General features: G+C 35.2%; 1 protein-coding gene across 2 annotated transcripts in view; it reads right to left on the bottom strand.

The window, feature by feature from the left end:
- Nucleotides 1-845: 845 nt before the first annotated feature.
- Nucleotides 846-15,144, bottom strand: part of khdrbs3 (KH domain containing, RNA binding, signal transduction associated 3) — a 319,020-nt gene continuing 304,721 nt past the window's right edge. The window contains exons 9-11 of one of the 2 annotated variants that reach the window (XR_003936645.1): nucleotides 14,661-14,800; nucleotides 8,939-8,993; nucleotides 846-2,098 (exon numbers count right to left, since the gene is read on the bottom strand). Coding sequence is in view for 1 of the 2 variants with exons in the window: in XM_030147660.1 (XP_030003520.1) it covers nucleotides 14,709-14,800 (92 nt within the window). In the remaining variant the exon portion in view is untranslated. Of the gene's footprint in view, nucleotides 2,099-8,938; nucleotides 8,994-14,134; nucleotides 14,801-15,144 lie in introns of those variants that run through there. The other variant, XM_030147660.1, reaches the window with a different exon arrangement.

Raw genomic sequence — 15,144 nt, 5'->3', positions numbered from 1 at the left:
AGCAACAAAAGGAACAAAAATAAGCAAAATAAGGCCTAAAAACAAACCAAAATAATCAAAATATGAAAGAAATGAACAAAATAAACAGACTAAAACAAATACAAACGCAACAAAATGAACAAATATGAACAATGCTAGTAGTTGATGTGTAAAGGAACGAAATTATTTTGTGATCCAAATATTCGGGCTCTTTTACAGCTTTGGAATGGAAACGTGGAATCAGTAGCAGAAGCAGAACCTGGTGATCCTCTCTGTGTTCAGATAAAACCCCAGTTGCTTTTAGTTTATGCTCATCTAAACACTGAACAATATAAGTGGCCCAATTAGAAAAAATAAGCAAAAAAATTAGCAAAAATAAAGAAAATACAGCATCAAAATTAGCAAAAAAAAAAAAAAAAGTACAGTGAATAAAAATAAATGAAAGAAGGCACAAAAAAGAACAAAATAAACAACAAGTATAAGCAATATAAACCATATAAATAAACCCAAATAACAAAAACTAATAATAAGAAAAAAAATAAACACAATAAGAAAGAAATGGAACAAAAATAAACAAAATGAGGCAGAAAAAATCAACAAAATTACTGAAAATAAAGGGGAAAATCACAATAAGCAACAAAAGGAACAAAAATAAGCAAAATAAGGCCTAAAAACAAACCAAAATAATCAAAATATGAAAGAAATGAACAAAATAAACAGACTAAAACAAATACAATATGTAACAAAATGAACAAATGTGAACAATGCTAGTAGTTGATGTGTAAAGGAATGAAATTATTTTTGTGATCCAAATATTCGGCCTCTTTTACAGCTTTGGAATGGAAACGAGGAATCAGTAGCAGAACCTGGTGATCCCCTCTGTGTTCAGATAAACCCCTCCTCCGGTTGCTCCTGTGGAACCCACCGGTGCGTACTGGTGTTGGGATGAAGCGGTCTCGCGGTGACAGATTACCACATCCTCCTCCTTTGTATGCATTCCTAATCAAATAAGCCGCTGTGCCTTTATTAACCCGGACAAGCTCTGTGTAGATAAGCCTGTCGTTTTAAGCCACTTCAGAGGAGGCCGGGTGGGGCTGGGGGTGGGTGTGGGTGTGGGTGGGTGTTTGTAGCCCCTGGAGGTGATGAGAGCTGACTTCGGGTGCTGCCGAGGCGAGCTTTAGGTCGCGGCGTTATTGTCTGAGGCTTGGCCCGAGGCTCCGAAGAGAATCACTTCCTCTAATGGAAAACTATTGTCTGCCACCGAGGACATCCAAGTGTGTGGAATACGGATCAGCCTATGTGGACTTATGCACAAGACAGAATGAAGCGCTCTATACCACAGAAAGCTATTTTGGAATTGTAATATCCACTGAAGTCGATTCTCATTAAGACGTACATCTGCTCTCTTATGTGCGGATGGGATGGGTGGTGTTTTCCAGCAGCTCCACTGTATATACTTGTATTATTTCAAGCAAAAAAAAAAAAAAAAACAATAAAAGAGGAAAAAATAGCTACCGTTTTTTGGTGTACTGCCCCATATTTTATCTCCAGCAATGGGATTAAACATCTAAAACTGTCATAGCTGTACAACAATAAGGCACTTGGTGAATTATTAATACATTTGAGTGGATTGGATATAGGTTAATGAGCACAACAATATGCGATTAAGTGTCTTTGCTAGAAATATGCCATCATTCCCAAAGCATGTTGCATTATTTATTTACTCATCTCCTCCCCTTGTAGTCGACGGTTAATGTCTAATGTAGGAAGTGGAAGCATCCCCGACAACAGTCTGAGTCGATGAAGACACAGGTTCACGTTCAGTTCAGAGCACTCCGGTGTGGATGTAAAATGTATACAGAGCAGGAAATAATCTCCGACAGATCGTCCCAGAGGGTGAGGGGGAAGTCCATTTGCTCATGGGTTAACCTTTTTTTCTGGAGGATGTGCGATGTACGGATTGTGTTTGCGTCCGTCGTCTGGTTTTACAAACAACAGGTCAGTCCTGTTCCAGACCGTCCAGGCCCGGAGAACGTCCTCTGTTTAAGGGGTAGAAAGAGTCTGGCAGGGTTTCAGGATGAGCTGGAGTATGTGGAGGGAAGAGTGTGTGGGGTTGAATCTGTGAAAACAAAGAAGAAGAAACAGAGGGGGAATATGAGCGGGTTTGTAGTACGAAAACACAGATTTCATCACATTTATGAACACATTTAACCCTTCAACCCCTGAGACATTGGGTACGGTTACATGATGTTTTTTTAAATCGGATTTATTTTTCCAGAAGAAATTAATCCAGAGCTAAAGTACTTTCTCTTCTGTTCACATGGGAATGTTAAACCCGAATAAAGGTTTACATTAGAAACGTTTATTTGGTTCTCGCAGCCCTTCTGTTAGCTTAGCTTAGCATAGTCACTGCATTTCCATGGTCACACGTAGCCAGTTTTTAAAGCTGATTTGTTGTCTTTTGTAAGTGATTTTGTGAAATCTGATTCTCCCTAATTATTTATTTAGGTCTGTGACTTACTGCACTCATACAATCTTGGGACTGTTGTGTTGACGGAAGTTGGAAAATCTTTTTGTTGAAAGGGATGCATGCGTTAAATTAGCTTTGCTTTACCGTTTTAGCTTTGCATTAGTTTTTATTTCCCCAGATTTTATTACTGCAATAAGTCGCATGGCCATGATTTGAGCCTCAGTTTGTGATCATATTGACCCCAGCGGACTAAAGGAATGATTAGGGAGAAGTGAATTTCACAAAATCACTCATAAAATACTACAAATCACCTGTAAAAGCCTGGCTACGTCTGACCATAGGAATGAAGCCATTATGCTAAGCTAGGCTAAGCTAAGCTAATGGAAGGGCTGCGAGAACAGCTGTTTTTTTCTTCTTCCCCCCTTCAATGAGAGCTCCACCAAACTGTCGTCGTTTTGTTTCACAAAAACAAGGTGAAACCAGTGGATCGTCTCAAAGAAGAGGGATTTATTTTGGCACATAAAAGGTAGATAGGCATACTGACAGCGTCTCGATGTCACAATACAAGTTGCATCTAGTGAACGGTGTTTTTCAAGGATTCCTCAGAGTTGTTACACGTATGTGTTTACGTAAATGGTAGATATGTCCATGTCTAAGCTGGCGCCACTGTCTCTGTGGAAGGCCTTGACACCCTAAGATTGTTTCTAACAGCTTGTATGAACTTTATACAGAGTAAAAGTGTGTCCAAAGTTCATATATAGTATAATATGGCAAATAATGACATAATATTAGTAAAAGTAAGAGTAAAAGTAAAGATCCACAGACTGTTGTGTTGACGGAAGTTGGAAAATCTTTTTGCTGGAAGGGATGCATGCGCTAAATTAGCTTTGCTTTACCGTTTTAGCTTTGCATTAGTTTTTATTTCCTAAGATTTTATTAGTGCAGTAAGTCACATCGCCATGGTTTGAGCCTCAATTTGTGATCATATTGACCCCAGCGGACTGAAGTACTGATTAGGGAGAAGTGAATTCCACAAAATCACTCATAAAATACTACAAATCACCTGTAAAAGCCTGGCTATGTCTGACCATAGGAATGAATCCATTATGCTAAGCTAGGCTAAGCTAAGCTAACAGAAGGGCTGCGAGAACAAGGCAGTTGGTGCACTGCAGTGCAAACTGTTTTGCCCACTTATCAAACTCATTAGTGCATGACAAATGAATGAATAAAAAACAAGTGGTGAACTCTTCCTTCAGGGTTTTCCAGGCTGGTAGATCCCATCAGAATAGTCCACTGGAACGGTTTGGTAAGACTAGACTGCATTGCATATTCTTCCACCAGCGCAGAATGTGTGCGTCATCGTGACAGGACAAGACAATGAGCATGTGCAGAATGGAAGGAATAAAGTCCAAATGGAATAAAGGGTTTACATGTCCGAGGAAGAATTTAGACCGGATTCAAAAGTGGATTAAACCAGCGACTTTAATTGGGTTTAAATCTAATCCCAACTTTTCTTTTTCAACTGGAATAAGGTGTTTACATGGGCATCTGAAATAGGATCTAACCTTTAATCAGTTTAAACCAGGAAGAAAAGTTGTCATGTAAACGCACAGAGTATTTCAATAAGACAGGTTGCTCTGAGTTTTTGTCTGTTTCAGGTTCATAGAAGCTGCTGTGAGTATGTGTGTGTGTTCCTTTTCTTCACTGTTTTTTTTTGACTGTGTGTTTTGTACAAGCCAATAATGTAATAACAGCCGATAACGTAATAACGGCCGATAACGTAATAAATTTGCCATTTTTAAAATGTATTAAGCCAATAATGTAATATCTGGCCAATTACGTAATAAAAGTCCTGAACCGCTAAACGCAGGGGTGTCAAACTAATTTTCTTTCAGGGGCCACATTCAGCCCAATTGGCTGGGCCAGCTAAATAATAACAGTGAAAAAAAGTAAAATTATATTATGATCAGGTTTACATCTACAAAGTTTCCTTAAAAATCTGAATAACATGAGCAACTTGAATTGTCTTAAGAAAAACAAGTGCAATTTTAATAATATTCTTTCTTGGTTTATCAGTTTATCATTTACACATGTGCATTACAATCGCACAAAACATTTAGTAACAGGCAGAATATTGGTAAAATTGAATCTACTTTTCTTCAGGTTATTCACATTTTTTGTAAACATGTAGTTTGATAATGTAAACATTTTCATGTAATTTTACTTTTTTACACCAAAAAAACAAAGAGAATGTTAGGGGTTCTCATTATTTATAGGTTATTCTGATAATATTTTACTGGTCTGACCCACTTGAAATCTAATTGGACTGTGTGTGTCTGTATGTGGAACTTGAATTAAAATGATTTGGACACCACTGATTGTTCATATCTTCAGTGTAATTTTTGCATTTCACAAATTCATCCCATGGGCTGGATTGGACCCTTTGGCGGGCTGGATTTGGCCCCCGGGCTGCATGTTTGACACCTGTGCACTAATGTAATAACTTTTGGCCAGTAACGTTATAACTTATTGGCTGGTTGTTACATTATTAGGCCTGGTAAAAAAAAAAATTCTTTGCAACTGTAATAACCGAGCCAATAACGTAATAAGTTATAATGTTATTGGCCAAAAGCTATGTCATTATCGGTTCAGGACTTTTATTATGTTATTGGCCTATTACATTTTAAAAATAGCAAATTTATTACATTATCGTCCGTTATTACGTTATCGGTTGTTATTACATTATTGCTTCTACAGGGTCAAAACAGGGTGGAATAACAGAAAAAGGCAAAGAGAGGAACTGAGGTTTGACCAGTTTTGACTAAATAAGACACTGAGAATGTACATCAATAAGAGATTTAGGATGTTGAACATGAACTGTGAACTGGAACACAGTGAACAACAACAAGGATTTGAATTTGGGTCCAGCATTGTTTTGTTTTGGGGCTCTTTTTTTTCTAAATCATTTTGTAGGAAGTACAGGTTTGCACTGCATTAAACCCACAGCAGAGGACTTTTTGATTGCTCTTTTTGTTATAACAACACTTTTTATTGGTTAAATCGTTCTAAAACCATCAGGCCGATGTGAAGACCGGCCAATAGTATCGTTTTATGACAAAACAAAAAAAGACCAAAAATGGACTTATGAGGTTTCCACCCGACAGAGACGCTATTATACATTTAATCCAACCCCAAATGGAAATGATAGAACATCGACTGACTCCTTTATTACTCTTATACCTGCTATTCAAGGTTGCAGTTTTGTTCTTTATTTCTTTCTTTCTTTCTTTTTTTTTTTTTTTTTTTTTTTTTGCTAATGCGATTTCTTTTCTTAATACAGGCTCAGGGCTCCGTTTTGCAGCTGCACTGAAGAGGTCTCTGTTGTGGTTCAGATGCCACACAGAGCTCTCAGACTCTAATTGCATGGGTACAAAGAGAGCTGGGGAGTCCAGCAGGACACCAATCCCCCCGAGGGGATTGTGTGAGGGAGCCGAGGGTCGAGCTTCCAAAATAGGGGAGATTGGGGAGGATTTTACAAGCTCCGGAAAAAATATTTCCAAACGCTGAACCTCTGTCAAGTAGCCTCAAAGTCACATTAATATTTGAAGTTTGACGATAACACTGTGTCCTCTGCGGAATGTTTCATTTTCAGCTTCTGGAGGTTTCTGGTATGGACACCTAGACCATGGGTTGGCAACGGTTCCTATCTAAAGAGCCATTTTATGACAGAAAGAGAAAAAACTATATACTGTTTACTGTTATATACTCAAAGTGATGACTGTTTAAGAAGTCCTTTGGAATTCGTATCTTTTCTTCTTTTTTTTCTCTCTGCTAAAGCCTGACTAGGAACTGGAGATAGAAACTAGCAAAAGCTTTAACCTCTGTATGTGAATCATCAGTTACTACAGCTTGTTTGAAACAGGTAGAAGTTTTACTATGTAATTTGTATTGTCCCTATCAAATAAACTTTATAAATAAATAAAAAAAATGTACGGAATATGTCAAGAATGAATCAAAGTTTCTGTGCATTTACAACACCAAAACGAAATTATAGAAGTACACTAAAGAAAACAGTGACATTTGTCATTATTGTGTTGTTCAGTCTACTTTTACTACCACTACTAGACTTCTATTTTTTTTAAATTTTTTTTTTAATTCATTTGGAGTGTAGTCTACACAGTAAAAAACAGAGTGATAATTTAATTCTTAGAGCTGAATTTAACTCATTTGGTCCCACTCAAAATTAGAGTAAAATTTACTCAATGGCCAGTGTCAGATAATTCTACTCAATTCAATGTCAAAATTAACAATGAAATGTGTAAAAATATTTAACACTGTGTTGTTTTCACACTGTTGAGAGTCATATGATTATACTTATAGAACTATTTTCACTCCAAATTTAGTTATTAATATTAATTCATTAATACTGAAACTATGTTAAAGTTTCCAAGGTTCGTGAGGTGATGTTTAGAATTTTCTTAAAGTTGTTTTTTGGGAAGTTATGATTGATTATGTATTTCATTGTTCCACCTACAAGGGAGAAAAAATGCTCTACAGGTTTCAAATACTCCAGGAAGTGTCTTTACTTTGAAAGAGCAAAAACCTCCTCACTTACAATATGGTTACAGCTTTAGTGCAACAATCAGGTAAGGAATTGTTCTGCTACAGGTTTGACTGATGATGTCACATGAATAAAAAATAAACATAAAAAGGCCAATAAACGTTGTAAAACAGACATATTAACCTAAATAAACATTAACACAAACCCCCTCTTGAACCCCTGTACATAAAATAGAACACAATGAGTAAAATGTCCAGTACCCACAATGCAATGCAGCAGACTGGCACTAATAACCACTCGGTAGAGTTGAATTTTACACTGCATCTGTGCAGAACTTTACACTGACTTTTAACTCTACTGTTAGAGCTGCTTTACTCTCCATAGAGCTAGAATACGCTTGGTTAAAATAGCTTGACTCTGAAATATTAACACTGCATTTTTTTACCGTGTACATTTTTACAATTACATAACATCAGAATAACATTATGGTTGTGACAAAACGTGTAAAAAAAAAAAAAAAAAGTGTTATTAATTTCGATATGTTTTTGGACAAAGCCACAAGGAGCCACTTGAAAAGGACCTAAGACCCATATGTGGTCCTGGAGCCACAGGTTGCCCACCCCTGACCTAGATGGACCAGAGCAGTGTTGGAGGGGTTCTCCAAGGTGTCCTTCTCATCTGTAAAGGGGTTTCTGGTATTACACTACCACTACCACCGTTACATTCTCAGAGGTTATTGAAGAGTTTAACCCTTTTGACCCTGTTTTGACCTTGTTGTTATCATATTTATACCGGCAAAATCAGCAGAGACATTCATAACAACAGGACTGTGTTATGTAAGAATGGCTGTTCTGTTTAATTAAATATCATTGGGGCTCTCACTGTCAAAACAATAAGTAGTTTTCTACCCGTATGCAAATGTCGAACCTTCAAAGAAGAAATATATAATATACTGTAGTGTATGTAGAAGGACCAGGTTAAACACCTTACCGAAGCTGAGATGTGAATTATACACAATATCACATTTAAATATATCTAAAAATGTAAATAAAAACACAATATCAGTGTAATATCAACAACATAATGATGTTCTGTCTCCTCAGGTCTACTTCTGACTATTTTCTCCTCCAAATAAATAAAAAATAATAAGAAACATCAATAAGAATAAAGGTTAAACTCATTCTCTTCATTTTGATTTAGTGTTGTGAAAGCCAGCAGTGTACTATATAAACAAAAAAAGAACAAATTAAGAAATAAAAGAATGATCAAACATGAAAGGATATGGATAAGACATTTAGAAATCTAAAAAAACAAAACAAATCAAAACTAGAAAGAAGAAAATAATAAAAGCTTATCAAATTAAGCCATAGTCAAAATGAAAGAAATAAACAGCAAAATAATAAATAATTAAGAAAATAAGCAACAAAAAGGGAAAAAAAAAAATCTGGACAAATATTAACAAAATGAACAAAATATGAAACAAAATGAACCAAAAAATTCAAGAAAGTAATGAAAATGAATGAAGATGAATGAGACGACAGGAAAAAATAAATAAATAATAGATTCCAAAATAAACAACAGAAGGGAAAAAAATGAAAGAAATAAACAGGAAAATAGAAATAAACATAAATGAACAAAATTTTCACTGAAAGGGCAAAATACAGAGGATAACACATTTAAGAAGGTTTAAATAAAGATAAATCCATTTGGTAAGTGCCATAAAAGTAACAGCAGGTCTTAATGGGTTAAACCTTAAAGCGTTCAATCATTCTGACGCTAATTTGACTCCGTAGTTCATCACATTTCTACACACGAATGCAGTTGAGTGAAACCGCAAACCTTGAACCTCTAGTTATTTACGGTTTGACTGTGTCGTTGTTGTGCACGTGACGGTATTTCCATCAGACTCCTAAAGTGTGTCCACATACCTTCAGCATCAGTGACACAATCAGACAGATGGCCTGGTGTAGTCAGGACTTTGACCTAGAGAGGAATAAAAATAACACTATGACCATGTGCTGTTGGGAACATCGGACTGTTGTTCACATCAAAACACTGCCAACACACAGTATATTTTATGAGGATATATTTTATCAAAGTCTTAGGATATAGTTATTTCAGTATACAGTTAAATATTACTGCTATTTATCTGCTTTTTAACAGTTGTTTTTTTTTTTTTTTTTGTTACAGATATCTAATTATTCCTAGCTTTGTGGCTAAATTACGGACTTAACAGAGACAGGAAAACATATTACATTGAAGTTTAGAGAGGGTTTATGTCCAACTACGTTAGGGGAGAGGTTAAACTGGGTCAGGTTGTTTACCTTGTGGGACGGAGGTCTTTTTATACGGCTACTGCCATCCTCTCTCTGCGGAGGTCAGCTGGGGGTCATTTAGAGTCTCTTTAATGGACGGGGCAAAGGCAGGCTCTTTAAACTGGGACTGGGAGAGGGTTCACATGACCGGAGGAGAACAGAAAAGAGCAAAACAAGAAGAAAAAAGAGCAGCTCCACCTCCCCCCCCCACTCCCACCCCCTCGCCAAACCTGTACTGAACCGAACAAGAGTTTAGAGGAGGTCAAGGAGGCTTTGGAGCACTTTCCGTCAGGGTAAACACTTGGAAATTTAATGTGTGTTTACTGATGAGGCTTGACGCGATCGCCGTTCACTTCACATCAAATTATAAGAGCAAACAGAGCGGATAGAGTTTCAAGAGCGCTGATGTGGTTATCGCTAAATCCGCTAAATCTCAGTCGGAGAGATTTCCTACAAAATGCATCACATGGTGTTGAAATACAAATAGGAAAGCATCCTTATCAGATTACCAAGGTTAGCTACAAGGTCTCAACCAGCCATCGTGTCCTGTGGGTACTTTTTGGTCCTGTTAAAACCTAAAACCATACATTTGATTACATTTAACACCTGGATTTAGACGACATCCATCGTGTTTTTGAGTCATTATGAGGTAAATATTCCAAGCTTTTCCGTGTTTTTCATATGGGTTTGTTAGTTTAGATTATGAATGTTTTAATGTTTAATAATTATTGTCTTGAACACAAGGGTTTTCTTTCAAAATGTTTATTCAGCATCAACAAAGAGGAAAATATTAAAGGGCTTACATAAGCTTAAAATCAGTAGAGCTGAAGAATCTCAAGAGGGAAAATGACCACTTACCACCATGTCATTTAGAAGTGGACGTGAAACACTTAACAAAATTAACGTGGTTTGTTTCGATTCCACTTTACACAACGATGTAGCAATGCAATAGAGTTGGATCATAACCAGATTACATTTCACCTTTTTTACCACTGAAGACCAATCATCTTTAAATAAACAGGTTGGTATATCTCTACTGTTAACTAGTTCACCAGGAGAAGTTATTGGCATAAATACATGATTATTGAAACACCCAGTAGTTATGACTCATCCCAATCTATAAATGATTCTTAAATTTAGTACCAAATAAATCAAGCTGGGGTCAATAACAAATAAACTTCCTAAAATCCAGACCAATAATAATAAAATGGATGAACTCACGGTATCAGTTAAACACAATGTACATTTATATTACTTTAATTTAATATATTCAGCAATACTGATATTGTTTTAACACTGTCATTATTGATTAATCATCTGAAGTGTCATTACTCAGTCTCGGTCACTGCAGGTGTGTGTGTTTGAATGATATTTTAATATATATTTGTAGGAAAATTAAAAGGTGCAACAGGAGGACAACACTCTCAATAAAAGCTCTTTAAGGAATGGACTTTTTCTACTATATCTGTTGAACTTGGTTAAGGTTTTGTTTAATGGTTGCTAAATGGTTAAGAAATCGCTGAATTTGTGTTAAATCTCAATGAATTTCTATGAAAGTTCAATGCAGACCTTTTAAAACTGCAAACAGAGGTGGATCAAAACAAGGTTTACATTAAATACGACCATTTCTATTTGTTATAGCCTCATTTTAATAAAGGTCTGGGGAAAGTAATGATTTAATCCAATATAGGAGGACATTTAATAATATGACTGGGGTTAGCAGGTTCATATTTTATAAAACATACATTTCCACATACTTGGTCATGACCAGATTTAATGTTTATTACCCCGACCCCTGAAGTGGAGGCAAGGAGTATTGTTTTTGGATTGGTTTGTTTGTTTAACACTCTAGCAGCAAAACTGTTGGTTGAATTTATACCGAATTTGGATTATAGATTGCCAGTGACCCAGAATAGATGTGGTTATATTTTGGGAAAAGTATGTCAAAGTTCAGATTTTTTATGAATTTTTATTTATTTATTTTTTTTCCCCATTTACTTATAATGGGCAAAATTTCAAATGTCTGTAGCAGCAAAACTACTGGTTGAATTCATACTAAATTGGGTTTATAAATTGCCAGTGACCCAGAATAGATGTGGTTACATTTTGGGAAAAGTAGGGCAAAGTTCAAATTTTTAAAGAATTTTTTAAATCTGTTTTTTCTCCCATTTCCTTATAATGGGCAAAATTTCAAATGTCTAAAAAAACATATCTTTTTTAAAATTTACTTCAAACTTGGCTCATATATAGAGGCAATTGATATGCTGACATCAACTGGATCAATGCCAAAATAAGTTACAAGGCAAGGGGCGGGGTTTGTTGTGCCTGGTACCACTTGTTATTGTATTATACTGTTTCACATTGATAACTGACTGATAACTGATAACTTATGAGATTGAATCTAGAATACAACTACATACTGGTTATTTTACTATAGGAAAAAAACCTGTTGAATGCAATAAAATGCACTTACTTGGTCTAATTTAACAGTATGTAACCACTAAACTATTAAAAGTTTAAAAATATATACCTTTTAAATTAGTTTTATGGTAAATGCAGATGTAAATATCAGTAGAAATGTTTAATTGTTTACTTATGCAAATACAAATTCAGTCTTATGAATTAAAGAGAAGCCATAAATTAAGTTTAAATTGTTTGCTATTATCAAAAAAAAAACAAATGAGTTCCCAGAAAGCCCTAAAAGCTTAGGCAACACAGGTCTAAAGGGACCACATGCTGTTTTAACACATTACATCATATTATCAGGCTTTTTATGAATGAAGATGCACAGAGAAGTAATGGGAGAAATTCTGCCGCTACTAAACAGATAATATAGATGACATTGAAGAGAAAATGAACATGATTTTCCATCTAAACAACAGTCATTTTAACGTGGTCTAATCATGTGTCCAGTTGAGGTTATTATTAAATGTGTTTATATTGTAAAAACCTCAGTTTGACACTGTTTTGTGCGTAACGTTTCAGTGTTTTTGAGTCATAATCAATATTTGAGATGTGATAATTAGCCGAGAGTTCACATTGACGTGGAAACAAAAAAATTAATTGAATAGAAAGGATTTGTTGTAATTATTGCAATTATATATATTTTTGTGAGATATCAACTTAGCATTCCACTAGCAGGAATAGTAATTGACTTTTTATATTAATTATGATGCTTTAAATTGATTTTTTTATTGTAATATTGTGAACATATTATAATTATATATAACCATGTATATAACTGAATGACTCCCACTGGAGAACGAGCTAACAGCAGACACTAACAAAACATATCAGGTGTTTTTTTTAAAGAAAAATATTCTTATTTTCTAATAAAAACAGTTGAATAAGAAGTTTAACCCTCCGGTATCCAGGTGCGCTTTTTAGGCACACTTTGTACTTCATGTTAAAAAACTTCATATTATTTTTCACAATTTAAATAAGGTTAGAATTCAAAAGTTGTTCATTTGTGCATGATCTTTAAAATTCTGGCCACCAACTAAAGTTTACCCATTGTAAACAAATGAAAATTACAAGACTAGCATTTGTCTCCCAAGTGTGCCTAAAATGCACTATTTCTTCCATTCTAACCACTGTTTTTGATCCGAAAGCCATTAAGGCATAAATCCTGCTTTTGCTGATATCTGGGCTTCATTTGAGAGGTGAGGGTCTAAATTAATTTATTAACATTGTTAATGTTGCTGTTAATCATTGACATATGCCAGGCTACAAAAATCAAATAATATGTAATCCAATTTTTATGTAGTATTGAAAAAAAAACAAACATATTTTGTGTTTTTGCATCAAAAAATGTAGTGACATCATGATGAAAAGAGATCGTTTAAAGGGTTAAAAAAATATAAAATGAATGATTATTTGATATGTATGATTAGGGCTGACCTTGATTTACTAAAATAAAATCAAATTAGAGCAGAAAAATAAATCATCTGATTTATAGGTGTGCCTTTTTGGCACACTTGATGACAGATGCTAGTATTTTGAACATTTGACCTAGCACCAAAAATAATAATGCAAATTAACCGATGTTGGAGTTAATCACTGACATATGCCAGGCTGCAAAAATCAAATAATATGTGATCCACTTTTTCTGTAGTATATTGAAAAAAAATATTTTTGTGTTTTTTTGCATCCAAAAAAATGGTTTGTTTACATTACAAACACAGCATTTAAAGGGTTAAAAAATGTGACAATTATTGAGTATTTGGTATTTTTATTTACGGCTCAAGTTGATGAAATAGAGAAAAGTGTAAAAGAATAAAAAACAAACTGTATGAAAAAAAATTTGACATTATTCCACAAGTGTGCCAAAAAGGCACACTTGGTGCTTAGTAAGGGCCTTGGTGGACAGGATACCAGAAGGTTAAGTGCAGCGCTATCAACCAAATGAACCACAATAATACCATTCAGTGTTTCACGTCCACTTGTTACGTATTAAAAACTGATTATACGGCCTATAAGAAGTAAGAAAAGTATCTTGTTGAAAACAGAAAGATTACATCAAAATTACTTATTTAGACCATCTAAAAAACAGAACTTAAAAAGCTCTTAAAAGGGACTGTTCCGCAGCTCTGGTCGGTTGTCGTACAGAAAGTATGAGCAGCTATTTATAGATGTATTAACGTGGATTTGAACGTGGGGGCATAATCATAAACACAACAACATGTTTTCAGAATTAAACAGTTGACAATATCCACAGTTGCACACCATGCTTTTATAAGCCCTTTAACACTAAAGAACTATTAATTTACAAAAAGGAGGAAACAGCAATACAATGTGTATACAGTATGACTTTTCTCTTTTTTTTTTTTTTTTTTTTTTCTCAGTTTGTAAATTTACAAGGGACACAATTTCACCAATTACCCCTCGGAAAAAAATATCTACATTACTGCACTTTCCTAGAACTAAGCTACTACATTTTAAAGTGATCAACCACGCAGTTCAAGGTTTAAAGAATAGAGGGGTGAGAAATTAAGTCGCACTGGCAGCTGTGTAGAACCATTGTATCGACAGCTTATAGTGATTTGCTAATCGGTGCCAAGGAAAATAGCTTGATACAATGACATTCTTCACAATCACAGAGCTGAGAGAGAAACTTAATGTACTACGGAGTTTCTTAATCTCAACATCCAGTCGATGTCTCCTGGAGGAAAAGGACAGTTGACCTAAATTTGCTTTATACATTTTGCTCATTGTTTTTTTTTTTTTTTTTTATTATCAGGGGAAAGAACTTTTGACTCATGGTTTCGTTTGGGTTATATTTTTATGATTAGGTTCAATTCTAAAAAGGTGGGAGCGTCCATAAAAAATCCTTTACTTGGGTTGAAACAGCCATGAGGATTCGGGTGCAGGTTGTATAAACAGTTCAATATCTGGAGTATGGCTGATCTCTGTACACTCCCTTGGTGGTCCGTGCTGACGGCGCCTTGCCGTGACTGTTTGCCCATTCTTCCTGACCTGATTAAGAAGAAAACAAAAAGAAACAGATGGGCTGTGATTACAGAGGCATTACATTTAAATTGTTAATTCACAACCAGTCGACCCGGCTTCCATGATCTGTGCAAATATTGTAAATAGGGTCTGATTTGTGAATGTTAAAGAGCAGGAAGTTAGTGGTGAAGATACTGATGCTTTAAATCAGGGGTGTCAAACTCATTTTGGTTCAGGGGCCATATTTAGCCCAATTTGATCTCAAGCGGGCCAGACCAGTAAAATAATGACTTAACAACCTATAAATAATGACAAATCCAAATTTTTCATTTTGTTTAAGTACAAAAAACCCCCAATTGAATCATGAAAAT

Source organism: Sphaeramia orbicularis, chromosome 11, assembly GCF_902148855.1.
Source record: "Sphaeramia orbicularis chromosome 11, fSphaOr1.1, whole genome shotgun sequence".
NCBI classification, from domain to species: domain Eukaryota; kingdom Metazoa; phylum Chordata; class Actinopteri; order Kurtiformes; family Apogonidae; genus Sphaeramia; species Sphaeramia orbicularis.
The sequence above is the reverse complement of the archived record's forward strand: the minus strand, read 5'-3'. Positions and strand labels throughout refer to the sequence as shown.